At 38.1% G+C, this 27,688-nt stretch overlaps 1 protein-coding gene across 5 annotated transcripts in view; it reads left to right on the top strand.

Moving 5' to 3' along the window:
* Positions 1-27,688, top strand: part of UBAP2 (ubiquitin associated protein 2) — a 125,868-nt gene that overhangs the window by 58,328 nt on the left and 39,852 nt on the right. For 4 of the 5 annotated variants that reach the window (XM_082656202.1, XM_082656201.1, XM_082656207.1 and 1 more), the window contains exons 4-8: positions 1,614-1,724; positions 4,166-4,319; positions 5,719-5,796; positions 21,820-21,874; positions 23,316-23,419. In XM_082656202.1, the coding sequence (XP_082512328.1) occupies positions 1,614-1,724; positions 4,166-4,319; positions 5,719-5,796; positions 21,820-21,874; positions 23,316-23,419 (502 nt within the window). The remainder of the gene's footprint in view (positions 1-1,613; positions 1,725-4,165; positions 4,320-5,718; positions 5,797-21,819; positions 21,875-23,315; positions 23,420-27,688) is intronic. The other variant, XM_082656203.1, reaches the window with a different exon arrangement.

Below are 27,688 nucleotides of genomic sequence, written 5' to 3'. Positions count from 1 at the left end.
TATGGTAATTCTATTTTTAGTTCTTTAAGGAACCTCCATACTGTTCTCCATAGTGGCTGTATCAATTTACATTTCCACCAACAGTGCAAGAGGGTTCACTTTTCTCCACACCCTCTCCAGCATTTGTTGTTTGTAGATTTTCTCAAGATGCCCATTCTAACTGGTTTGAGGTGATACCTCATTGTAGTTTTGACTTGCATTTCTCTAATAATTAGTGATGTTGAGCAGCTTTTCATGTGCCTCTTGGCCATCTGTATGTCTTCTTTGGAGAAATGTCTATTTAGGTCTTCTGCCCATTTTTGGATTGGGTTGTTTGTTTTTTCAATATTGAGCTGCATGAGCTGTTTATATATTTTGGAGATTAATCCTTTGTCCGTTGATTCATTTGCAAATATTTTCTCCCATTCTGAGGGTTGTCTTTTGGTCTTGTTTATGGTTTCCTTTGCTGTGCAAAATCTTTTAAGTTTCATTAGGTCCCATTGTTTATTTTTGTTTTTATTTCCATTACTCTAGGAGGTGGGTCAAAAAAGATCTTGCTGTGATTTATGTCATAGAGTGTTCTGCCTATGTTTTCCTCTAATAGTTTGATAGTGTCTGACTTTACATTTAGGTCTTTAATCCATTTTGAGTTTATTTTTGTGTATGATGTTAGGAAGTGTTCTAATTTCATTCTTTAACATGTAGCTGTCTGGTTTTCCCAGCAGCACTTATTGAAGAGGCTACCTTTTTTCCATTGTATATGCTTGCCTCCTTTGTCAAAGATAAGATGACCATATGTGCGTGGGTTTATCTCTGGGCTTTCTATCCTGTTCCATTGATCTATATTTCTGTTTTTGTGCCATTACCATACTGTCTTGATTACTGTAGCTTTGTAGTATAGTCTGAAGTCAGGGAGCCTGATTCCTCTATCTCTGTTTTTCTTTCTCAAGGTTGCTTCGGCTGTTCAGGGTCTTTTGTGTCTCCATACAAATTTTAAGATTTTTTGTTGTAGTTCTGTAAAAAATACCATTGGTAATTTGATAGGGATTTCATTGAATCTGTAGATTGCTTTGCCAAATTCTAATTGTGAGACTTTAGGGTGTTAAAAATTATTTTATATGTGCAGTGTTCTAATCCAAGCAGTGATAGCCCATGTATGGAACATTGATGGAGTCAACTGGACTGTTGGACAGTGCAAACAGTTGGACTGGATGTTCGGCTAATTGTGGCCACATACTCATGCTTGGTCTTTGGGAAACATATAGTTCCACTTAATATTTGAGTAGCTCAGAAATATGGGAGTCCCAGGCCATTGAACTAGTTTGAGCAGTCACATAGCTCATCCTGAGTATTCTGAGAATGTTGGTATGTATGTGCTGCCGATTAAGAATTGATACTTTGTCAGCTTGGAGGAGGGTTGATTTATAGCTTGACTTTACCAGTATTGGTCGAAAGACATGGAGTAGCCCCCAAAAACAGGTAAACCTGATCTTGGATTGTAATCTCAGAGTGTTGAAAAGGCCATCTTCATGTGGAAGGATTGCATAATCTCTGTCTTTATATAGTAGAATCTTAGGATTAATATCAAGTGCCATTCTTCTGTTTCCCTAATCATTGCCTTATAATTCCAACAGCTTATGGAAGTGACAGGAAAAAATCAGGATGAATGCATAGTGGCTTTGCATGACTGTAATGGAGATGTCAACAAAGCTATCAATATATTGCTGGAAGGGAATTCAGACACGGTAAGTATTATTAATTGATTTGCAATGCTAAGATTTCTCTCCAGTTCCATATTACATTTTCAACTTCACCTTATTCGGGGGTGGTGGTAGAGGGGGATTATGGGTGCCATTACATATATGTTTTGAGTCCAGAAAGAACACTAACCTGAAATGACTGTTTTTGTTATGTATGTTTTCTTCATGAAGTTGTAGAATCTGAAGACTTGAAAGAGAACTTGGTCATCTACTCCAGCCTTACACAGTTGCCAAAATTATCTGGGCCTGTGGACATTTTCACCACCTGAAAAACTTCTCTTGGCTCCACAGCTCATGTTTCTTCATCTCAATTGTCACCTTTTACCACTCCTTATATCTCTAGACTAACAGAAAACCAGGATTTGCTGGTATCTCTATTTGCTTATGTGTGAATATTCTACAGACACATTTTCATGACAATCTGACAGATATATAAAATAAGAAAAAAAATTTTTTAAGCTTAATCAATTTTGAGGAATGCACATGCACACTAAAGCTCCTCCCTTTTATTTTAGGAAGGATGCAGCTAAAGCCACACCAGAAGCAGGTGTCGGCCCTAACCTTTTGATTTCTACATGGAAATTACACAGTATTTCATTTGTATTTTTTCATTGAGGAAACCAGTTCAGAGCAGATTAAAACAAATAATGATTCACCTAAGTGGGGTATAAAGATGAACACATCAAAAAGTGCCTTCCTTATCATTGTTTAGGTTTAATCGAGTTCTCGTTTTTAGGGGTAGGCTTTTTTAGGCACAGGCTGTATTAAAATGAACTACTGTGACAAGCTCAAAACTGAAATGAGTATATTTTTATTTAATAGGAAACAAGCAGAATAAAATTTGTAATTATAAAAATTAATGATAATTGGGAAAATATTTTGTTATTTGAGTATAGCAGTATTTGTGCGTAAAATTCTATGCAAGATTACACTGGTCCAGCATGATGAACTACCAAATATGTGAGTTTGTTGGGAAAATATATCATGTTAAGTGAGGAAATAAAATTTTGAAGAGTTTTTGTTTGCTGACACTTGGGCATGTATTTGCTGGGTTTTATAAACTATGGGGGATGTTCACCTCATTGCTAATGGATGCAGTGTAGAATAGTTCTCCCTTATTTTTAAAATGAACTGAAGGGCTTAACTGCTTTCTTATTAAAAAAAAATCACTGTGAATAAATGAAATATTTCCAAATCATTAATTGGAGGGCATATTTTCTTTTATATGGTAGAGATAGGCTTGAATACTGTTTTCCTGTTGCCTTTCCTTTAGCTCCCACAGATTCATCACTCCTTTTCTTTGGTGGCTGGGTGAATCTTTTAAGTTTTACATGATCAGCCAGTTCTATCTCAATAAAGACTTTCAACTTCCTCTCCTCATTTGGGACTGAACCTAAAGGAGATTGTTCTAGGCTGAAAGTTACATAAAGATCTCTTTGGTTACCTTTTTTTTAAAAAAAAAATAATAAAATTTATTTATTTATTTATTTTTGGCTGCATTGGGTCTTTGTTGCTGTACGCGGACTCTTCTCTAGTAGCAGCGAGCAGGGTCTACTCTTCATTGCAGTGCATGGGCTTCTCATTGCGGTGGCTTCTCGTCGCAGAGCATGGGCTCTAGGAGCATGGACTTCAGTAGTTGTGGCACGCAGGCTCAGTAGTTGTGGCTTACTGACTCTAGAGTACAGTCTCAGTAGTTGTGGCACACGGGCTTAGTTGCTCCGCGGCGTGTGGGATCTTCCAGGACAAGGGCTGGAACATGTGTCTCCTGCATTGGCAGGCAGATTCTTAACCACTGTGCCACCAGGGAAGCCCTTTGGTTACCTCTTGAACCTAGAAGTCACACAGTTGGGGCTAGATCTGGCATGTTGTTTTCTTAAAAGGTGAGAAACTAGCATATTAGGGCCTGAATACAGACACAAAAGGCATTTGCCTGTTTGGAGATGAGAAGGCTATAGGGAAAATGGAGAGGCAGAGGGGAAGTCCTTTGAAACCCTGGTTTGTTTAGGATTACTCCATGGTCCATCTTTTCTTTCATCCTGTTTGCCTTCTTACCTTGTTGTTGTCTGCAGTAGCCATGGCTACTACTGAGGTAGGTGGGGATGGCATAGAGTGGGAGCTTGGGGAAATAACATTTACTTTATGCTTATCAGCATAGGAAAAGGCTCTGTGGTGGGACAACATATAGTATGTTGTCAGTTCAACTAGTTGCTGTAATCTTTTGTGCTCTCTGTAGCAACAGGAACCTAACAAGAGATTTGCTGTCGTTATCATCAGAGATTACAGTACGTTTATGGAGAAGAATTAAAATGGTAGGCATGCAAGCTGTAAGGCATGCGTAATTAGGTCTGAAAGATAAATGCACACACTCTTGATGATTGTCCACACTTTGAGTGGTAACTCTGAATAAATGCTCTTATTTTCGATAGACTTCATGGGAGACTGTAGGAGGGAAGAAGAAGAATTTTGGAAAAGAAAGTTCAGAAAACAAAGAGAATAGAGAGAAGAGAAGTGAGAGAGAAGTGAGCCGTGGACGCGGAAGCAACAACCGGAAAGTAAGAGGTGGCAATCGTGGGAGAGAGTGTAAGTACAGACCTTTCTCCTCACCTTTGGTTTTATTAAAATTTTCATGCATGTTGAAAAGCTGATAGAATGATCCAATGAATGCCTATAAATCCACTTTCTCAGTGCAATATTTGTTAGTATAGTTAACAGTTAGTAATGAGCTACAACTGAGTAGTTTATTAGCACCCTAACTGATACAATTTCATATTAGCACTGACCTGGGCTGTAGGTATTTGTGTTGTGTCTTAAGACCGCCTTCTGTTATGAATCAAGTGCATCGTCTAATTTTAAAGAAGGTTTTTTTGTTGGCTGGTAGCTAAAGCTGTTTATTCTTCCCCACTTACGGATACTCATGATATATGCAAGGTTTAGATTAAGAGGAAAGTTGTTGAATAGGAAAGCTTTTCTCAGTTCTCTCCATTTGACTCAGGTTTTGGCATCATTCACCCAAAACAACACTACCTCCTGTGCAGACGTACCAAAGTGGCTAAATGATGATAAATATTTAACATGTTCCTTTATAGACTTTTGCTAGTTTATTTATACCACAGATGTTTATTGAGTATCTACAGTGTAGTGGATAGTCTTCAAGTCATACAGCAATGAAGAAAACAGAAATCTTTGCCCTTCTAAAACATCTTTTAAGGGAGGTAGAGTGAGATGTAACAATAAAAAAGAGAAGTAACATTTCATATTGATATTGTAATATTTTAATGGCATTATGTAGAAAATTATGCTCTGGGGAAAAACAAAGGCAGAGAGATGGGAATTATAGGTACGGGTTTGACAAATTTAAAGACAGTGACCAAGGAAGGCCTCACTGACAACTCACATACTTAAGCCATAGAAGAGATGAGGGGAGCAAGCTGTGCCAATATTGTTCATAAAATTTCTGTATTATACAGTCATTAATGCCAATATAGAAATAAGGAGAAGAAAAGACTGTGTTGGCATCTTCTGGACAGTAACCTGGAAAAACCTCTCTCTAACAATGATTTCCCCAAGAATTCAGTGTTTCCTTGGTATTGCAGTTTGCTAATCTATGCCTTTCCAGGCTTTGAACTTAACCAATGAGCAGATTTTGTTGTGTATGGTTACATAACAAAGGTATTTTTTTTTTTGGAAGTAAACTTACTTTACAGGAGGGCACGTCAAAACAGAAAATAAAGGTGGTACATCATTTTAATTTCTTTTTGAATTTTCACCTATGAATTAAGCAGGTTGTGCTGTCATTCAGTTTTTTGAGCCACACTGGTTTGGTTTTTCTTGTTTTCCAAACCCTTTGGTTAAATTTTAACCTTTTTTTAAAAAGCCTTTTTTTGTTGAGGGGTGGAGGGAGTCTTTTTGTCCTTGTCTTTAATAGCTGTAATAGCTGTTAGTTTGATTATGTATAAGGGGTGCTCTTTTTCTTCCTTAGTTAGAGGTGAAGAGAATGGAATTGATTGCAATCAAGGGGACAAGCCTTCAGACCGTGGCAAGAGAGCTCGTGGTAGAGGTAAGACAGAATAAGGCGGACGGAGATGCTTGTGATCGGGAGAAGGAGGCAGGCTGTTCATATACTCAGTACATTAAGCCATGACAGTGTACTCTGAAAGAATGGTTGATCTGAAATCTTTTGATTCATTTACTGATGCCAATGAATGAAGTGTTTGGATTATGTAATTTTGAGGAAACCTATTGGTTGTTTTCAAATGAGCTGAGAAAGGCCCTTTCTATGAATAATTTAAAACTTGAAGCTCTGACCAAAAAGTTATTAATTCTCCTATGTTGGACTTTACCCATAGTAAAGTGTTTTACCATATGATGCTTTTTTGTTTGTTTCTAATGTTTATTTATGTATTTATTTATTTGGCTGCATTGGGTCTTAGTTGCAGCACACGGGTACGCGGGCCTCTCACCGCTGTGGCCCCTCCCGTTGTGGAGCACAGGCTCCGGACGCGCAGGCTCAGCAGCCATGGCTCACGGGCCCAGCCGCTCGGCGGCATGTGGGATCTTCCCAGACCGGGGCACGAACCCGTGTCCCCTGCATCGGCAGGCGGACTCCCAACCACTGTGCCACCAGGGAAGCCCTTCTTTTTGTTTTTGAAAGGAAATCCTTGGTAACCAACAACTGCTTTTTTTTTTTTTTTTAAGGTTTAATTTTGGGACTTCCCTGGTGGTGCAGTGGTTAAAAATCCACCTGCCAATGCAGCGGACACGGGTTCAAGCCCTGGTCCGGGAAGATCCCACATGCCGCAGAGCAGCTAAGCCCATGCGCCCCAACTACTGAGCCTGCGCTCTAGAGCCTGCGAGCTACAACTACTGAGCCCGGGTGCCACAGCTACTGAAGCCCACACTCCTAGAGCCCGTGCTCCGCAACAAGAGAAGCCAGCGCAATGAGAAGCTCAAGCACCGCAACGACGAGTAGACCCTGCTCGCCGCAACTAGGGAAAGCCCGCGTTCAGCAACGAAGACCCACAGCAGCCAAATAAATAAAATAGAATAAAATAAATTTATTTTAAAAAGGTTTAATTTTATTTATTTTTGGCTGCGTTGGGTCTTTGTTGCTGCACACAGGCTTCCTCTAGTTGCGGTGAGGAGGGGCTACTCTTCGTTGCAGTGCGTGGGCTTCTTATTGGGGTGGCTTCTCTTGTTGCGGAGCACGGGCTCTAGGAGTGCGGGCTTCAGTAGCTGTGGCACCCGGGCTCAGTAGTTGTAGCTCTTTCTGACTTACTTCACTCTGTATGACAGACTCTAGGTCCATCCACCTCACTACAAATAACACAATTTCGTTTCTTTTTATGGCTGAGTAGTATACCATTGTATATATGTGCCACATCTTCTTTATCCATTCATCTGCTGATGGACACTTAGGTTGCTTCCATGCCCTGGCTATTATAAATAGTGCTACAGTGAACATTGTGGTACATGACTCTTTTTGAATTATGTTTCTCAGGGTGTACACCCAGTAGTGGGATTGCTGGGTCATATGGTAGTTCTATTTTTAGGTTTTTAAGAAACCTCCATAGTGTTCTCCATAGTGCTGTATCAACTTACATTCCCACCCACAGTGCAAGAGGGTTCCCTTTTCTCCACACCCTCTCCAGCATTTACTGTTCATAGATTTTTTGATGATGGCCGTTCTGACTGGTGTGAATTGATACCTCATTGTGGTTTTGATTTGCATTTCTCTAATAATTAGTGATGTTGAGCATCCTTTCATGTGTTTGTTGGTAATCTGTATATCTTCTTTGGAGAAATGTCTATTTAGGTCTTACACCCTTTTTTCATTGGGTTGTTTGTTTTTTGGATATTGAGCTGCATGAGCTGCTTGTATATTGGAGATTAATTCTCTGTCAGCTGCTTTGTTTGCAAATATTTTCTCCCATTCTGAGGGTTGTCTTTTCTTCTTGTTTATGGTTTCCTTTGCTATGCAAAAGCTCTTAAGTTTCATTAAGTCCCATTTGTTTATTTTTGTTTTTATTTCCATTTCTCTAGGAGGTGCGTCAAAAAGGATCTTCTGTGATTTATGTGATAGAGTGTTCTGCCTGTGTTTTCCTCTAAGAGTTTTATAGTGTCTGGCCTTACATTTAGGTCTTTAATCCATTTTGAGTTTATTTTTGTGTATGGTGTTAGGGAGCATTCTAATTTCTTTTACATGTAGCTGTCCAGTTTTCCCAGCACCACTTATTGAAGAGGCTGTCTTTTCTCCATTGTATATTCTTGCCTCCTTTGTCAAAGATAAGGTGACCACATGTGCGTGGGTTTATCTCTGGGCTTTCTATCTTGTTACATTGATCTATATTTCCGTTTTTCTGCCAGTACCATACTTTCTTGATTACTGTAGCTTTGTAGTACAGTCTGAAGTCAGGGAGCCTGAATTCTCCATCTCCGTTTTTCTTTCTCAAGATTGCTTTGGCTATTCGGAGTCTTTTGTGTTTCCATACACATTGTGAAATTGTTCGTTCTAGTTCTGTGGAAAAATGCCATTGGTAGCTTGATAGGGATTGTATTGAATCTGTAGATTGCTTTGGGTAGTATAGTCATTTTCACAATGTTGATTCTTCCAATCCAAGAACATGGTATATCTCTCTGTTTGTATCATCTTTAATTTCTTTCATCTTTGTCTTATAGTTTTCTGCATACAGGTCTTTTGTCTCCTTAGGTAGGTTTATTCCTAGGTATTTTATTCTTTTTGTTGCAGTGGTAAATGGGATTGTCTTCTTAATTTCTCTTTCAGATTTTTTGTCATTAGTGTATAGGAACGCAAGACATTTCTGTGTATTAATTTTGTATCCTGCAGCTTTACCAAATTCATTGATTATCTCTAGTAGTTTTCTGGTGGCATCTTTAGGATTATCTATATATAGTATGTCATCTGCAAACAGTGACAGTTTTACTTTTTCTTTTCTGATTTGTATTCTTTTATTTCTTTTTCTTCTCTGATTGCCGTGGCTAGGACTTCCAAAACTATTTTGAATAATAGTGGAGAGTGGACATCCTTGTCTTGTTCCTGATCTTAGAGGAAATGCTTTCAGTTTTTTACGATTGAGAAAGATATTTGCTGTGGGTTTGTCTTATATGGCCTTTATTATGTTGAGGTGGGTACTCTCTATGCCCACTTGCTTGAGAGTTTTTATCATAAATATGGGTGTTGGATTTTGTCAAAAGCTTTTTCTGTGTCCATTGAGATGATCATATGGTTTTTTCTTCTTCAATTTGTTAATATGGTGTATCACATTGATTGATTTGCATATATTGAAGAATCCTTGCATCCCTGGGATAAAATCCCACTTGATCATGGTGTATGATCTTTTTAATGTGTTGTTGGATTCTGTTTGCTAGTATTTTGTTGAGGATTTTTGTATTTATATTCATCAGTGATATTGGTCTGAAATTTTCTTTTTTTGTAGTATTTTTGTCTGGTTTTGGTATCAGGGTGATGGTGGCCTCGTAGAATGAGTTTGGGAATGTTCCTCCCCCTGCAGTTTTTGGAAGAGTTTGAGAGGATGGGTGTTAGCTCTTCTCTAAATGTTTGATAGAATTCACCTGTGAAGCCATCTGGTCCTGGACTTTTCTTTGTTGGAAGATTTTTATTCACAGTTTCAATTTCATTGCTTGTGATTGGTCTGTTCATACTTTCTAAGAATTTGTCCATTTCTTCCAGGTTGTCTATTTTATTGGCATAGAGTTGCTTGTAGTAGTCTCTTAGGATGCTTTGTATTTCTGCGGTGTCTGTTGTAACTTCTCCTTTTTCTTTTCTAATTTTATTGATTTGAGTCCTCTCCCTCTTTTTCTTGATGAGTCTGGCTAAAGGTTTATCAATTTTGTTTATCTTCTCAAAGAACCAACTTTTAGTTTTATTGATCTTTGCTGTTGTTTTGTTTGTTTCTATTTCATTTATTTCTGCTCTGATCTTTATGGTTTCTTTCCTTCTACTAACTTTGGGTTTTGTTTGTTCTTCTTTCTCTAGTTCCTTCAGTTGTAAAGTTATATTGTTTGTTTGAGATTTTTCTTGTTTCTTGAGGTAGGATTGTATTGCTATGAATTTCCCTCTTAGAACTGCTTTTGCTGCATCCCATAGGTTTTGGATCGTCATGTTTTCATTGTCATTTGTCTCTGGGTAATTTTTTATTTCCTCTTTGATTTCTTCAGTGATATCTTGGTTATTTAGTAACATATTGTTTAGCCTCCATGTGTTTGTGGTTTTTACTTTTTTTTCTCTGTAATTTATTTCTAATCTCATAGCGTTGTGGTCAGAAAAGATGCTTGTTATGATTTCAATTTTCTTAAATTTACCGGGGCTTGATTTGTGACCCAGCATGTGATCTATCCTGGAAAATGTGCTGTGGTCACTTGAGAAGAAAGTTAATCTGCTGTTTTCAGATGGAATGTCCTATAAATATCAATTAAATCTATCTGGTTTTTTGTGTCATTTAAAGCTTGTGTTTCCTTATTAATTTTCTGTCTGGATGATCTGCCCATTTGTGTAAGTGGGGTGTTAAAGTCCCCCAGTATTATTGTGTTACTGTTGATTTCATCTTTTATGGCTGTTGGCATTTGCCTTATGTATTGAGGTGCTCCTATGTTGGGTTCATATATATTTATAATTGTTATATCTTCTTCTTGGATTGATCCTTTGATCATTATGTAGTTTCTTTCCTTGTCACTTGTAACATTCTTTATTTTAAAGTCTATTTTATCTGATAATTAGTATTGCTACTCTAGCTTTCTTTTTCCATTTGCATGGAATATCGTTTTCCATCCCCTAACTTTCAGTCTGTATGTGTCCCTTGGCCTGAAGTGGGTCTCTTGTAGAGAGCATTTATATGGGCCTTCTTTTTGTATCCATTCAGCGAGCCTGTGTCTTTTGGTTGGAGCATTTAATCCATTCACATTTATGGTAATTATTGATATGTATGTTCCTATTACCATTTTCTTAATTGTTTTGGGTTTGTTTCTTGTAGGTCTTTTTCTTCTCTTGTGTTTTCCACTTAGAGAAGTTCTTTTAGCATTTGTTGTAGAGTTGGTTTGGTGGTGCTGAATTCTCTTAGCTTTTGCTTGTCTGTAAAGCTTTTGATTTCTCCGTCGAATCTGAATGAGATGCTTGCCGGGTAGAGTAATCTTGGTTGTAGGTTCTTCCCTTTCATCACTTTAAATATATCGTGACACTCCCTTCTGCCTTGTAGAGTTTCTGCTGAGAAATCAGCTGTTAACCTTAATGGGAGTTCCCTTGTATGTTATTTTTCCCTTGTTGCTTTTAATAATTTTTCTTTGTCTTTAATTTTTGTCAATTTAATTACTGTGTGTCTTGGCATGTTTCTCCTTGGGTTTATCCTGCTTGGGACTCTCTGCGCTTCCTGGACTTGGCTGGCTATTTTTTTACCATGTTAAGGAAGTTTTCTACTCTCATCTCTTCAGATATTTTCTTGGGTCCTGTCTCTCTCTCTTCTCCTTCTGGGACCCCTATAATGCAAATGTTAGTGCATTTAATGTTGTCCCAGAGGTCTTTTAGGCTGTCTTCATTTTTTTCATTCTTTTTTCTTTATTCTGTTCTGCGGCAGTGAATTCCACTATTCTATCTCCGAGGTCATGTGTCTGTTCTTCTGCCTCAGTTATTCTGTTGTTTCCTTCTAGTGTATTTTTCATTTCAGTGATTGTATTGTTCGTCTCTGTTTGTTAATTCTTCTAGGTGTTTGTTCTTTAATTCTTCTAGGTCTTTGTTAAACATTTCTTGCATCTTCTCGATCTTTCCCTCCATTCTTTTTCCAAGGTCCTGGATCATCTTCACTATCATTGTTCTGAAATCTTTTTCTGGAAGGTTGCCTATCTCCACTTTATTTAGTTGTTTTTCTGGGGTTTTATCTTGTTCCTTCATCTGGTAACAAAGTCCTGTGCCTTTTCATTTTGTCTGTCTTTCTGTGAATGTGGTTTTTGTTCCACAGGTTGCAGTATTGTAGTTCTTCTTGCCTCTGGTGGATGAGGCTATCTAAGAGGCTTGTGCAAGCTTCCTCATGGGAGGGACTGGTGTTGGGTAGACCTGGGTGTTGCTCTGGTGGACAGAGCTCAGTAAAATTTTAATCCATTTGTCTGCTGATGTGTGGGGCTGAGTTCCCTCCCTGTTGGTTGTTTGGCCTGAGGTGACCCAGCACTGGAGACTCTGGGAGGGCTCATGCCAAGGAGTATTTCTGAGAACTTCTGCTGCCAGTGTCCTTGTCCTCACAGTGAGCCACAGCCACCCCCTGCCTCTGCAAGAGACCCTCCAACAGTAGCAGGTAGGTCTGCTTCAGTCTCCTATGGGGTCACTGCTCCTTCCCCTGGGTCCTGATGTGCACACTACTTCGTGTGTGCCCTCCAAGAGTGGAGTCTCTTTTTACCCCAGTCCTGTCAAAGTCCTGCAATCAAATCCCGCTAGCCTTCAAAGTCTGATTCTCTAGGAATTCCTCCTCCCATTGCCTGACCCCCAGGTTGGGAAGCCTGACGTGGGGCTCAGAACCTTTAGTCCAGTGGGTGGACTTCTATGGTATAAGTGTTCTCCAGTTAGTGATTATGTGATTTGATTTTATTGTGATTGCGCCCCTCCTACTGTCTCATTGCGGCTTCTCCTTTGTCTTTGGATATGGGGTATCTTTTTTGGTGAGTTGCAGTGTGTTCCTGTTGATGATTGTTCAGCAGTTAGTTGGGATTCCAGTGCTCTCGCAAGAGGGAGTGAGCACATGTCCTTCCACTCCACCATCTTGAATCAGTCTTGGTCCTTTTTTTTTTTAAATCCACTTTATATATAGTAGTGTATATATATTAATTGTACCCCCCCCACCTCCTTATGTTTCCTTTTTTTTTTTTTTGGCGATACACAGGCCTCTCCCTGTTGTGGCCTCTCCCGTTACAGAGCACAGGCTCTGGACGCACAGGCTCAGCGGCCATGGCTCACGGGCCTCACCGCTCCACAGCGTGTGGGATCTTCCCAGACCGGGGCACAAACCTGTGTCCTCTGCATCGGCAGGTAGACTCTCAACCACTGCGCCACCATGGAAGCCCTACTTTTTTTTTTTTTTTTAAAGAATTTTTTGATGTGAACCAGTTTTAAAGTCTTTATTGAATTTGTTACACTATTGTTTCTGTTTTATGTTTTGGTTTTTTGGCCGTGAGGCATGTGGGGTCTTAGTTCCCTGACCCGGGATTGAACCCTCACTCCCTGCATTGGAAGGTGAAGTCTTAGCCACTGGACTTTCAGTGGAAGTCCCCTTATGTTTACTTTTTTTTTTTCAATTTATTTTAATTTATTTTTGACTGCATTGGGTTTTTGTTCCTGCTTGCGCGGCATTTCTCTAGTTGTGGCCAGCGGGGGCTACTCTTCGTTGCGGTGTGCGGCTTCTCATTGCGGTGGCTTCTCTTGTTGCGGAGCATGGGCTCTAGGTGTGCGGGCTTCAGTAGTTGTGGCATGCAGGCTTAGTAGTGGTGGCTTGTGGGCTCTAGAGCGCAGGCTTAGTAGTTGTGGCGTGTGGGCTTAGTTGCTCTGCGGCATGTGGGATCTTCCTGGACCAGGGCGTGAACCCACGTCCCCTGCATTGGCAGGCGGATTCTTAACCACTGGGCCACCAGGGAAGCCCCCTTATGTTTACTTTTAAGGAAGGTTGTAAAGTAGTGGGTAAGGGACTCAGGTTGACTTTTTGTTTTTTTTTTTTTGGCTGTGTTGCGTGGCTTGTGGGATCTTAGTTCCTGGACTAGGGATCGAACCCCAAGCCCTGGCAGTGAAAGCGCCAAGTCCTAACCATTGGACTGCCGGGGAATTCCCAGATTGACTGTTTATAAACCCAGTTAGATGTTAAAAAAAAATCAGTCCACCCTCTTCCACATATATGTAAACTCTAGTGAGGTGTAATTTTTATATTATTAGCTGATATTTAAACATGTTTAAACAAGCTGTTCAAGAGTAGTGGTCTGTGTCTAGGGATTTCTTAGAATCATTATCCCAAGTTCAACACAGGGCAAGAAGAGAGAAAGCATTCAGTACCCAGTATGCACAAAAACAGTTACTTTGCTTGGTGAATATTAGTAAAGTACAGTTTGATAATAAGTGAATAGTGGTGCAAGACAAATAATTTGTCCCTTTCATAATTAAAAGATGTGTCCTTTGTTTTATGTGTTTAATATGTCCCTTTCCAGAAGTTTGGTTGTAAGTTATTTAATGTCTTAATCTACTCTCTCATGGTGTGTTGAATTAACCTTAAAACTGTTGATTGTACTATCCCTTTCCAGTTATTTGTGATCTGTTGGGTAGTATGCAGATTTTAAAATGCATCCTTAAAAAACAAGTACATGGTTTAAAGTGTGTACTTTAAAAATGATTCTTTGAGGTCTCCATTGCCTTTATTCTTTAATTTTGACCATACTTGTGGGCAGCTGTTGCTGACTTCACGTTGGCTCTCCCTCAGAACAGTAATCTATGTTCATGATAAAATTAGCTAAAATGTTAAGCTGCTAAAATTTTAATAAATCACCCCTTTCCTCTTTAATTTTTGCCTTATCTACACAGTGTTAGCATAAAGAGTATTATGAAACAGCATGGATTTAATATGCTAATGTACATTTTTTTTGTAATTTATGTTAAGAATTTGGTAATCTCTGTATTAAATAAAAAATCATATATATAAAATGGGAGTATATTTTACTCCCATTTCATGGAAAGTATAAACTGTAGCAAATGAAATAAAATTAAGTTCCATTTATACACCTAGTTTTTCTGTACCTTTCCCTGAATGTTTTCTCTGTATTGGGAGGAGCAAGAATCAGTGTGACACTTGTAACAGATCATTCTTCTATGATTCATTTAAAGTTTGTGGAAAGGTAGCTTGTGAGTTGTGTGTTTTTGTGAGAAAACAGCCTCTTCAGAAGAGGAGAATAACAGCTGTGCTAGGCTATCGTTAGTGTTCTGGGCTTTGCTTTTTGGAAAGTAAGCCTAGTAGTTGGTGTGAAAACCTTCAGAAATTTATAAATGTTGACTATTCATAGATACTTGGCCATCAAATAATACTGTGTTTTGTGTACAAAATGTGGAATTTAATTGATATTTATAAAGTATCTAATCCTGAGTTTAGATTGAAGACCATGTTAATAATCTGTGAGATTGGGAGTATTCTTTTTTTTTTTTTATTGGAGCATGGTCTATTAACAATGTTGTATTAGTTTCAGGTATACAGCAAGGTGATTCAGTTATACATATACGTGTATGTATTCTTTTTTTTTTTTTTTTTTCTTTTTTGCGGTACGCGGGCCTCTCACCACCGCAGCCTCTCCCGCTGCGGAGCACAGGCTCCAGAGGCGCAGGCTCAGCGGCCATGGCCCACGGGCCCAGCCTTTCCGCGGCATGTGGGATCCTCCCGGACCGGGGCACCAAACCCGCGTCCCCTGCATCGGCAGGCAGACTCCCAACCACTGCGCCACCAGGGAAGCCCATGTATCTATCCTTTTTCAAATTGTTTTCCCGTTTAGGTTATTACTGCATATTGAGCAAAGTTCCCTGTGCTATACAGTAGATCCTTGTTGGTTATCTATTTTAAATATAGTAGTGTGTACATGCCAATCTCAAACTCAGATTGGGAGTATTCTTGATAAAGTTCTTCATCATGTGCCATGTTAGTTAGTAAAAAAAATAATATAATTCTGTGTTCCAGGATGAAACTACTTGGCTTTTGTGTAAGAAGTTACAATATAATCAAGCCACTCAGCTAACTTTTTTTTTTTTTAATTTTTATTTTTGGCTGCGTTGGGTCTTCATTGCTGCACGTGGGCTTTCTCTAGTTGCGGCAAATGGGGGCTACTCTTCGTTGTGGTGCACGGGCTTCTCATTGTGGTGGCTTCTCTTGTTGCGGAGCATGGGCTCTAGGTGCGCAGGCTTCAATAGTTGTGGCACACAGGTGCAGTAGTTGTGGCTCACAGGCTCTAGAGCACAGGCTCAGTAGTTGGCGCACATGGGCTTAGTTGCTCCATGGCATGTGGGATCTTCCTGGACCAGTGCTCAAACCCGTGTCCTCTGCATTGGCAGGTGGATTCTTAACCACTGCGCCACCTGGGAAACTAATTTATGAATATGGTCTATATAATATAACTGAAAGTTTAATTGTTGAGCACCTACTGGGTGCTGACATTCTAGTTTTAATTCTTGAATTTTCTATAATGCCTTCTCGGGTCATGGTACAAAAAGTATTTTACAAAATGCAATGCTCTAAAATAAGTTGCTGAACAACTAGGTTATTTCCTGTAATTGAATAGTAATATTATTATTATGCCTCTAAATATGAGTCCATGAAAAAAAATCCATGTTTATGACATTGGGGTTACATATCAGTCTTTAACGCAACAACTGATACTTAGGTACCTATTATATTGTTGAAGATACTGCTGTGCATAAGACATGGTTCCTCACATCCTTAGTGGGGAAGGAGGAGAGACAATCAAGTAAAAGCACTGTTCGACTTACTTAAGAAAGTGATTGGTGACGTGATCAACTGCCAATAGGGTTTCCTTTAGATGGACCTAGGGAGGTCTCTGAGGAGATGGGATTTAAAGTGAGGAGGAAGAAAGCCATGTGAAAATCTGGGTAGGAACATTCTGTGTAGAAGGATCAGCTTAGCTAGTGCAAACATGAAGAACAACTTAGATTTTTCACAGAATAAAATGTATTCACTGGAATATAAAATATACATATAAGTGCTTAGGGTGCAGTTTTAACATTTTACTTTGAAATAAAAAAGTACAGCAGAATTTTGCACAGTGTTTACCCAGAGTCCCCAAGCTTTAATATTTTGCTACATTTGCTATATTTCCTCTCTGTATGTACATATTACTGTTTTTTTCTGAAACCCTTGTGTGTTCATTTCAAACATAATGCCATTTTACCCCTTAATATTTTAGTGTGTAACTCTTATGAAAAAATATATTGTCTTAAAGAGCTACCTTAAAATGATAAAATCACGAAATTACCATCGATACAATGTATAGGCCTTATTCAAAAATTTCCAGTTATCCTGCTAATGTTCTTTATAACAAAAAGCAAATATTCTGGTCCAGGATCCAGTCTGGGATCACACACAGTATTTAGTTCCCATGTCTGTGTAGTGTCCTTCAATCTAGAATAGTTTATCAATCTGGAACAGTCTTTCTTTGTCTTTCATGCCCTTGACACTTTGGAAGTATCTCTTTTGTAGAATGTCCTTGATTAGCAAACTGAGAAGTTTCCTCATGATTAGATTCATGTTACCAGTGTTTGGCCGGAATGCCACAGAATGATATAGCTGTACCTTATGTTAGAGGGTACATGATGCAGATTTATCCCATTGCTAGTGATGTTACCTTTGATTACTTAAGGAAAGTGGTTTCTGCTAAGTTTCTCCTTTGTAAAGTTACTCCTTCATTCTTTGTAATTAATACATATTTTTGGGGGGGAGTGCTCTGAGACTGTGTAAATAACCATTTTCCCATCAGACTTTTATTCACTGGTATTAGAATCCATTAATTCTTTCCTGAAATAATTATTGTGACACATTTATAATCAGACTTATTTGCTAAGGAAAAGCTAATATATGAGATATGAGGATAAGACTCGAAATAAGATCTCTTTCTCACTGAGTCCCTGCGGCATTTGCTGTTGTCATTTGACTCATTTACGCTACTTTGCGATTGGGGAAGACGTATTCCTATCTCTGTGGATAAACCCTGACCCAGGGACAAAGAGGCACAACTTGCCTGAGTCCTAAGTCTCTGAGCCACAAGCCCCAGAGTGCCCTGTTCTCTTTGTGGGCTGAACAGGTCTCTGGGCAGGTGGGCAGCTTGTGGTCAACACAGCAACCATCTTGATCATTGAACCAGCCCTGAAAATCTGGGAACTTTTGTCTGTACAAAAAACTTTAGAACTACTCAGTATCTTAAAGATCATGACCCAGAGTGTGCAGTGATAAATTCAAGAGCCCACAGTTTCTGGTGCATTTGGCTGTTATCAAAGCCCTGCTTACAGTCTCCTGGGGGTGAAGGAAAGGGATTGCTTTCTATCTTCTTATTTTTCTTTAGGTTGCACATGTTCAGCCCCAGGGGGGATATCTGTTCTTTAGATTTGCCTTCTCCACTAGAGGTGGTTAGCTGTTCTCTGTGTTTTGGCTTTTCTCAAGGGAAATGGGCAACTTTTCTACTCTGGCTCTCAGTGTAAGACATAAATATTAAACAATTAAAAACTTGAGCAATTATTCAACATAGATGTAGTGCAGAGTCACTAGATAGACCTCTATGAGTAAAGGTTTAGCATTTATCATAACATTGGTTTATTCTTTATGATAATTTACTTTAATGTTGTTTTTCTCAATTATAAGAACCCAGGTCTCTCTTCCGAGCTGTTAGGTGAAAACAGCTATTTGTACCAGATAACAGTATAGGAAAATGTATATACACAGATAACAATGTTACTGGTAGTGTAACTAGCCAGGTGAATAGGAAAGAACAATTTTGTTAGCTTGCTAAAATGTACATGAAGATGGATTTGATTTTTTAAAATCTACTTAAGATAATTGGCTTGTTTGTGTTTCATACTTGGGTGCGGCTACTGCTCTCTGGAGACATGGAGATATTTAGTTGATACTGACTTTTTCCAGGGGACTTGCAGGATTTCTTGAACTTTTGGCCTGAGGTTATGTTTTTCTTTTATAAATTCCTTTCTTCTCTTTCATGTACATCTTGCTTTCTGGCTCAAGTATTAGATAATTGTTTAATGATTTTTTAGCAGAATCCTTTTTAAAAAATTGCCCCTATTTTCTTAATACTTAACCACTGTTAAATATTCCTTTTGTCACACAGTTTGCCACTGAATGGGTGCACATGAATGCACTTAATCAAGAGCAGTTGTGTTGTTTCTGTTTTCTTCACTGGTAACAGTGTTTATTATCGCCCTCTAAAATTTCTTGAGATGTAATTTACATACTGTACAATTCACCCATTTACATTGCATAATTCAGTGGGTTTTAGTATATTTTTAGAATTATGCAGCCATCACCATAATCAATTTCAGAACATTTTCATCACCTCAAAAAGAATATCCCATACCCTTTAAGTATCAATTTCCAATTCCTTCATCACCTCCCCCTCCCCTCGCCATCCCAGCAGTAAACAACTGGTAATCTACTTCCTGTGTTTATAGATTCTCCTGTTCTGGACATATGATATGTAAATGGAATCTATCAATATGTGCTCTTTTGTGACTGGCTTCTTTGACCTAGCTTAATGTTTTAAAGATTCATTGATGTTCTACCACATATCAGCACAATGTTGTAGCATGTATAAGTACTTCATTTCTTTTTATAGCCAAATAATATTCCATTGTATGGACATACTAAAGTTTGTTTGCTTTTTTTTTTTTTTTTTTTTACAGTTAAGTGTTTTATGTCCTGTGAATTCGTTTTCTTACATGATGACTCTCCTCCCCCCACCCTACCACCTCTCTTAACTGTAAGGAGTCTTGCCAAAACTTGGTCATTGAAAGCTTTCTTCTTAGAGTTAAGTTTGTTTTTTTTTAAACCCAAGTTTCCAACCTTCTTTTAGACTTACCCGAAGTCTTACCTTTGCCTTTCGACAGTGTTAAAATAGATAGTAGCCACTAATATGCATTATTAGAATTCTTCCACTTTTTAGGACATTTCCCTGTATTCCCCTGTCTCTGGGGATAGGGTAGATTTTTGTTAAGACCATATCTTTTAATAGTTTAACTTGAACTACTGGATAAGTTAACTGTACATGATTAAATATACATTTAGTTATACTAGCATGGCTAACATATCCCTTGGCAACCACCTTTTTCTGAATTTGAGTACTCTTACATACCTCATATAAGTGGAATCATGAAATATTTGTCCTTTTGTGACTGGCTTGTTTCACTTAGCAAAATGTCCTCAAGGTTCATCCACATTGTAGCATTTGTCAGAATTTCCTTCTGTTTTTTCCTTTTTTTATAATTTATTTATTTTATTTTTGGCTGCATTGGGTCTTCGTTGCTGCGTGCAGGCTTTTCTCTGGTTGTGTCGAGCGGGGACTACTCTTGGTTGTGGTGTGTGGGCTTCTCATTGTGGTGGCTTCTCTTATTGCGAAGCACAGGCTCTAGGCGCACGGGCTTCAGTAGTTGTGGCATGTGGACTCAGTAGCTGTGGCTTGCAGGCTCAGTAGTTGTGGCGCATGGGCTTAGTTGCTCTGCAGCACGTGGGATCTTCCCGGACCAGGGCTCGAACCCGTGTCCCCTGCATTGGCAGGCAGATTCTTAACCACTGTGCCACCAGGGAAACCCCTTCCTTCCTTTTTAAGGCTGAATAATATTACATTGTATGTATATACCACATTCATTCATCAGTGGACACTTAGGTTGATTCTACCTTTTGGCTATTATGAGTAAGGCTACTATGAACGTGAACATGGGTGTACAAGTATCTCTTCAAGACCCTATTTTCAAATTCTCTTGGATACGTATACCCACAAGTGGAATTGCAGGATCATATAATTCTTTTTTTTTTTCCTTAAAAATTTTTTTTTTAATTTTATATTGGACTACAGTTGATTTATAATGTTGTGTTAGTTTCAGGTGTACAGCAAAGTGCTTCAGTTATACCTATACATGTATCTATTCTTTTCAAATTCTTTCCCATTTAGGTTATTACAGAATATTGAGCAGAGTTCTCTGCGCTATAAGGATCATATAGTTCTATTTTTAATTTTGGGGGGAATTGCCATAACTGTTTTCCACAGTGGCTACACTATTGTACATTCCCATGAAACAGTGTACAAAGGCTTCAGTTTCTATACATCTTTGCCAACACTTATTTTCTCTTCTCTCTCTCTCTCTTTCTCTGTTTCTCACTCGTAGCCATTGTAATGGGTGCCACATTGCCCTAATGATTAGTGATGTTGAGAATATTTTCATCTGCTCATTGACCATTTTTATATTATATTTGGAGAGATGTCTATTCAAGTCCCTTGCCCATTTTTTAATCTGGTTGTTTGTTTTGTTAGAGAGTTGTAGAATTTCGTTATGTATTCTCAGTGTTACTCCCTTATCAAATGTAGAATGTGTAAATATTTTGTGGGTTTTCTTTTTAGTCTGTTCATGCCTTTTGATACACCAGTTTAAAGTCTAATTTTTTCCTTTTCTTGCCTGAGTCTTTGGTGTCATATCCAAGAAATCATTACCAAATTCAGTGTCATGAAGCTTTTGCTCTGTATTTTCTTCTAAGGGCTATATAGTTTTAGCTCTTGTGTTTAGGTCTTTAATCCACAATTTAGGATTCGATTAAGAAAAACTGGAGAGTCACTGAATAGAACTATTTCTTCTTGCTTGCTCGCTCTCTTGTTTGCTGCCCTTTTGGTCATTGGTCAGAATCTTAGTATTAAAAATGGTATGTAATAACACCATCAGGGGCTTCCCTAGTGGTGCAGTGGTTAAGAATCCGCCTGCCAATGCAGGGGACGTGGGTTCGATCCCTGGTCCGGGAAGCTCCCACATGTCACAGTGCAGCTAAGCCCATGCGCCACAACTACTGAGCCTGTGCTCTAGAGCCTGCGAGCCACAACTACTGAAGCCCACACCAAGAGCCCATGCTCCACAACAAGAGAAGCCACTGCGATGAGAAGCCCACGCACTGCAATGAAGAGTAGCCCCTGCTCGCCGCAACTAGAGAAAGCCTGCGGCCAGCAATGTAGACCCAATGCAGCCAAAAATAAATTTTATATATATATATATATATATATATATATAAAAAACCTGCCCGTGTTAAGCTGCTAAATATGACAAGTGTTGTACAAGCAGAATTAAATTCTTTTCTATCCTTTGAGATCAATAACTGTAGATATTTGTGTCATTAGGGACCAGCAGATTGGGTGCACTGGTTGGGAATGTTGGTGCTGTTAGGAACAATGACAGTAATGTTTGGGTAGGTGTGTAAGGGATGAAGTTGGTAGAATTATAGTTGTGTAGGACATAAGTATTATTTTTACACTATATTTTCTTTAAAAGCGTTTGGACGTGGCAGAGGGAGAGGGGCAGGAAGATTCTCAACACAAGGCATGGGGTAAGTCTTAGCCATCCTATTTTTGAAGTAATTACCTTCTGTAGTTTAAAGAGACAATACTGAAAAAGCAAAATAACACAAATAAAATTGTATTGCAGTAGGCCTTAGAGCAGTTTTCTAGCCTTGGCTTTATCGACATTTTGGATTGGATAATAGTTTGTTGAGGTGGTGGGGTTCCCTTTACATTGTAGGATGTTTAGCAACATCCCTGGCCTCTCCCTACTAGATGCCAGTAGCACCCCTCCTCAAGTTGTGACAGTCAAAAATGTCTCCAGACATCGCCAAATGTTCCCTGGGAGGGAGGTGCACAGCCACCCCAGTTGAAAACCATTGCTTAAGAGAGTTATGTTGGTAAATCCAGCAATTATCTTTGAATGGTAAGTAAATGAAATGTTTTTGTTTTGTTTTTTATGAAAAGCAATCATTTTTATCTTAAATTGTGAAGGATGAGTATATTGTTATTAAATAGATGGTATAATCAGTTATTTATTCATTATTTCTGGTTCTCTCACTTTTTGCTGTTATCCAAAACATTAGCTCTCCCCCCCCGCCCCCGATCTTTATAAAAAGTTTTTAAGCTTCTTATAGAGGCCATAAGTAGATGACAGTCAAGAAAGGAAAAGTCCTTTGTTTCTCCATATCTCCAGGGCAGCACTGTTGGGGGTCACTGCCTTCAGGTGGTGACTCCTGCCATCTCTGTTTTCTGCCTGAGCTCCCTGTGGACAAAGGAAGGATGAAAACACAGGGAGCAAACTGGCCGGAACATATGAACGTATGTGCCCAACCCAGTAGCTTTAAACGATTTTGTGGATTTTGCTGTCTACTTTAAAAAATACTCTTGTGGTTCTTTTTGTCAGTGACACCCCAATAATGCTGGAAAAAATTTTTTTTAATTCTGTTGTGAAAATTTTAGCAGTGCTATTTAATTTGGCTCTAGTTAGACATCTGAATCATGGGTATTGAGGATTTTAATTTAAAAAGAGGCACTGAACAAAATGTTTTCTTTTTATTTACATCCATCTAAACAAAAAGAATCATATACTTCTACTGTAAAAGGTTCAAATCCAAAATTGGATTCTGACTTCGGAAGAAAAGACCTATTGCCTATTTAAGTCTAGGCTTAGTTGGGAGGGGGTGGGTGGGTTTTTCATTAGAGCCATTACCCTGCCTAGAACTATTATAGGTCTCCACACTTGCTTTAGGATGCAGAGGACAACTTAGGGAAGTAGGAGCATCATACAAGAGTGTATGGAAGGTTCTAGGCAACCTCTGCTTTTCAGAAGATCTGCATTCCGATGGCAAGAAGAGTTGGCTATAATTAAATAGGAGAAGGAGGGTGAAGTTTCTTATAGTGGTTCTTAGAAGGGACAGGGCTTGTTTCGGGGAAGATGATGTACAGTTAATTTTGTGATTTGCCTTTATTCTTTATTTCAAACCCAAGGACATTTAACCCTGCGGACTATTCAGATTCTCCATCTATAGATGGGTGTGGGACAAAACCAGTAGGTTGGGAAGCTGCTCAGAATGGTGCAGATGAGGGAACTGGTAAGTGTCTTTTCTCACCAGAGATGTATTTTAATTGTTTGAGCTCTTAATGTACAAAGATGACATCAAAGTGTGCTGGTGGAGAAGAATGAAAAACAGGCAGCTGTCCTACCTCTGAGACTACTCTTAGCTGATTCTTAACTCCAAAGTTTCTCACTTATAAATCTCATTGACGATAAAGTATGTGGTTTACCCCTTTTGCACTCTGAAGAAGAGGCTGTAATAAATCTGTAAGGCAGTACAAACCCACACTCAAATCTCAGTGTCAGGGATATATAGAATTTCTTAGTGCAAGACTTGAAACAAAGTATTTACCATTCATAATGGTGAACACAGATTTGGCCAGATAAAGAGGTAGATGATGATAGATGGGTTTAGGGCAACAGTTGCTTTTGCAGATTTTTCTGTGTCCTGCAGTTTTAAGATTATTTCTTTACTGAAATTCACAGATAAATACTTGTTAATTGGCTTATTTATTTAATAAAGCTCTTTTGAAGATTTTTTCCTGATAATATATATTAACTTGTGATTATATTTATAAAAACATAATTTGATACTTCGTGAATTATAACCCAAAATATAAAAGTATAGCTCAATAATTAGCTAAAAAAGACAGTTGCCACCATCACAGAAGCACAGCGAACTAGAAATCAAATATACTATCAAGAGGACCAACGAAAGTTATAAAAACGGTAATTTGAAAAGACTAGTATCAATAGAATTGATAAGTTTATTGTGAGACTTATCAAGGGAAACAGAAGAAACATATAATTCGTTGTAGGAATAAGAAAAGGAATATTGATATTAATTATCTTTATAATCTATTATAATTAATATTATAGCTATTAAAAATCATCAGAAGATACTTTGTCAATAAATTTTTTGCTAACATTTGCACTTACAGATTAATCTCATTCTTCAAAACAGCTGTAAAAATTTTAAGTCACAATATTGGAAATCAATTCAGTAGACTAGAAAAAGGCTAATGTATCATGGCCATGTTAAGTTTATACTTGATATTCAAGTTTAACATTTAAAAAATCGGACGACTCCTAGATATATACCCAAGAGAATGGAAGATACAGGTTCACATAAAAGCCAAATGTCCTTCAGTGGCTGAATGTGTAAGAAGAATTATCCAGATTAGTCAGATACATAGAAACAGAAGTAGACTGGTGGCTGTTGGGGGCTGGGAATGTTTAGGAGAAATGGGGAGTGGCTAGGAACGGGTGCCAGATTTTTTTGGAGCAATGAAAATATTCTGGAATAGGTAGTTGTGATTGTTGTACACCTTGTGAATATACTGAAAACCAATCAGTTCTTTGCCTTAAAAGTGTGGATTTTATGTTATATGAGTTATATCTCAATAAAAAAAGGATTATTCACCCCTTTAACAGAATAAAGGAGAAACTCCATATCATTTTAATAAGGAAAAGCATTTGACAAAACCCAACATTCATTCCCGATTTCTACAAAAGTCACAGCAGACCTCAAAATTAATAGTGATGTGTAGAATATTTTTCTTTTGTAACAAGATCAAGGGGCTTACTCTCACTACTCTTACCCTCTTACCTTTTTTTTTTTTTTACATAAAGGCAAAAAATTTAGTTGAACTGAAGAGAAACAGGAGTATTACTCTCATTATTTCTATTCACCCCTGTACCAGAGGTCATAAACACTGAAACAAAGATTGAAAAAGAAAAGAAGGGTTGGAAAGGGAGGAAAAAACCTGTCATTTCTGGCAATGATATAAAAGAATCTATAGATAAATTAATGAAATTAATTAGGAAGCTTTAAACAGTGCAGATAGTTGACAGGTGATATTTCTATAAACCATCAACAAAGAGAAAATGGAAAAAAAATTAGTGGCCTCAAAAAATATCAGATGCTTATGAAGAAGTCTAATGATGTGCAAGATAAGACTTCTAAATGAAAATATAAATTATAAAATCTTACAGTAAAATGTAAAATTGAGTGTTTGAAGAAACATTAATAAACAGAAGGATATACCATTTATAGTAGTACAAAAACATGAAGCACTTAGGTATAAATCTGACAAAATATGTGCAAGATTTATATGTTGAAAATTATGCAACACAATGATAAATATCGAAGATGACCCAAAAAGGGAGCAAGATACTCAGTGTTTATGCATTGGAAGATTCAATATTATTGACATGTTGTTTCTCCCCAAATTGATATACAGGTTCAGTACAAGTTCATTCAAAATCCTAACAAATTTTTTGTGTGTCAGTAATTTGATTCTAAAATTTTTATGGAAAAGTATAGGTCTGAACATAGCCCAAACAGTTTTGAAAACTAACAGTGTTCAAAGATTCACACTCCTTGATTTCAAGAAGTTACCCTAAAGGTACAATAGTCAAGACTGTGGAATTGGCAAAAGCACAGAGACAGATCAATTATATAATAGCAAATCTAGAAATAAACCCACAGATACAATTGGTTTTGGACAAAGGTTCCAAGGCAATTCAATGGTATACTGTATATAAAAAATAACCACAATTGGATAATAGCTCTACATGTGAAACCTGAAAGCACAACTTCTAAAGAAAATACAGGGCATATCTTAGCCACCTTGGATTAAGCAAAAATTTCTTACGTAGGGCATAATAAACATGAGTCTAAAAGAAAAACATGGTTCTTCAGAAGAGAATAAAGAGAATGAAGGAGCAAGGCATAGTTTAGGAGGAAATATTTATTTAAAACCTCTATTTGAAAAGGGACTTGTATACAGAATGGGTGAAGAATTATCACAACTCGTTGAGAAGAAAACAAACCTAGTAAAATGAGCAATTAAAAATGAACAAAAAATGAAAAGTTGTGGAAATGGATGGTGATACTGGTTATATCACATTGTGAATTACTCAATGCCAGTGAACTGTACACTTAAAAAGGTTAGCATCGGGCTTCCCTGGTGGCGCAGTGGTTGAGAGTCCGCCTGCTGATGCAGGGGACACGGGTTCATGCCCTAGTCTGGGAGATCCCACAGGCCGCGTAGCGGCTAGGCCCATGAGCCATGGCCGCTGATCCTGTGCATCCAGAGCCTTTGCTCCGCAACAGCAGAGGCCACAACAGTGAGAGGCCCGCATACCACAAAAAAAAAAAAAAAAAAGGTTAGCATGGTAAATTTTATTTACCACATAAACATTATTTTACCACAATACAAACTTGACATAGAACGGTATACGCATTCTGTATCTGTGTCAGTTTTTTTGCTATAATATTTTACTGGAATTATGTGAGATGTAATCATAGGGGGAGACTGGGTGAAGGATAACTTCTTGTGAATGTATAATTATTTCAAAATAAAAAGTTAATGAAAAATGAGCAAATGATTTGAACAGATGCTTCACAAAGGAAGATATATGGATGGCAATAAGCACACAAAAATGTGCTAATCATCATTGGTCATTGGGGAAATACAAATTAAAACCACAGTAGGCTACCACCTTTCATCCATTAAAATAGCTTTTTAAAAAAACTGACAGTTCCAAGTGTTAGTGAAGGTGACAGAGTAACTCGAACTCCTACGTTCCTGGTGTGAAAGCATACATATACTATACAGTCTTACAATCCCAACCCTAAGTTTTTACTGAAGAGGAATGAAAATACCCACACAAAGGCCTGCATGTGATGTTTATAGTGGCTTTATTTATAACCGCCACTGATTTTTAAATCAGATGTTTGAAACAGAATGTTGAATTAGTCCATTAACTGCTATTTTTCTTTTTTCATATTCCTCCATCTCTTCTTCCTTCTCCTTTTGTCTTTATCTCTTCCCTCTCATTCCTCTTATTTTCATTTAGAGTAGCAGAATGTGTTCGATGCAAAATACAGTTAAAAGATGTCATCTGATGGAGTGCTGGCTATTTCTCTAGAAGCCTCACAGAATGGTATTGTCTTGTTGATAACCCAGAGTTCTGAGTCTAGCCCACAGCCTCATAGGCTCAGAAACCTGACTTGACAGGATAATAATCAAATCCATTCCCTAGAGTCAGAATCAAACATTACCCAAAATAGAAAGACTGAAGGGTAGTCAAAATGCTAATTTATAAATTTACTAAAAACATACCTTTTAAACAGATTGGAATGTTTTCTTTGACAAGTGGGAAGGGAACTTGGTGAACATGGGAATGAGAACAAGCATAATTGATGTAAATTGAATGTTCAAGATCTGTCTGGCTGTTAAGGTTCATAGTTGGACCATAGCAGTCTGTCATAGCATGGACTGCAGTAAGTTTGTTTTTC

Source organism: Grampus griseus (genome assembly GCF_964374135.1).
Source record: "Grampus griseus genome assembly, chromosome: 6".
NCBI classification, from domain to species: Eukaryota; Metazoa; Chordata; class Mammalia; order Artiodactyla; family Delphinidae; genus Grampus; species Grampus griseus.
Note: the sequence above shows the minus strand (reverse complement) of the source record. Positions and strands in the feature narration are given on the sequence as shown.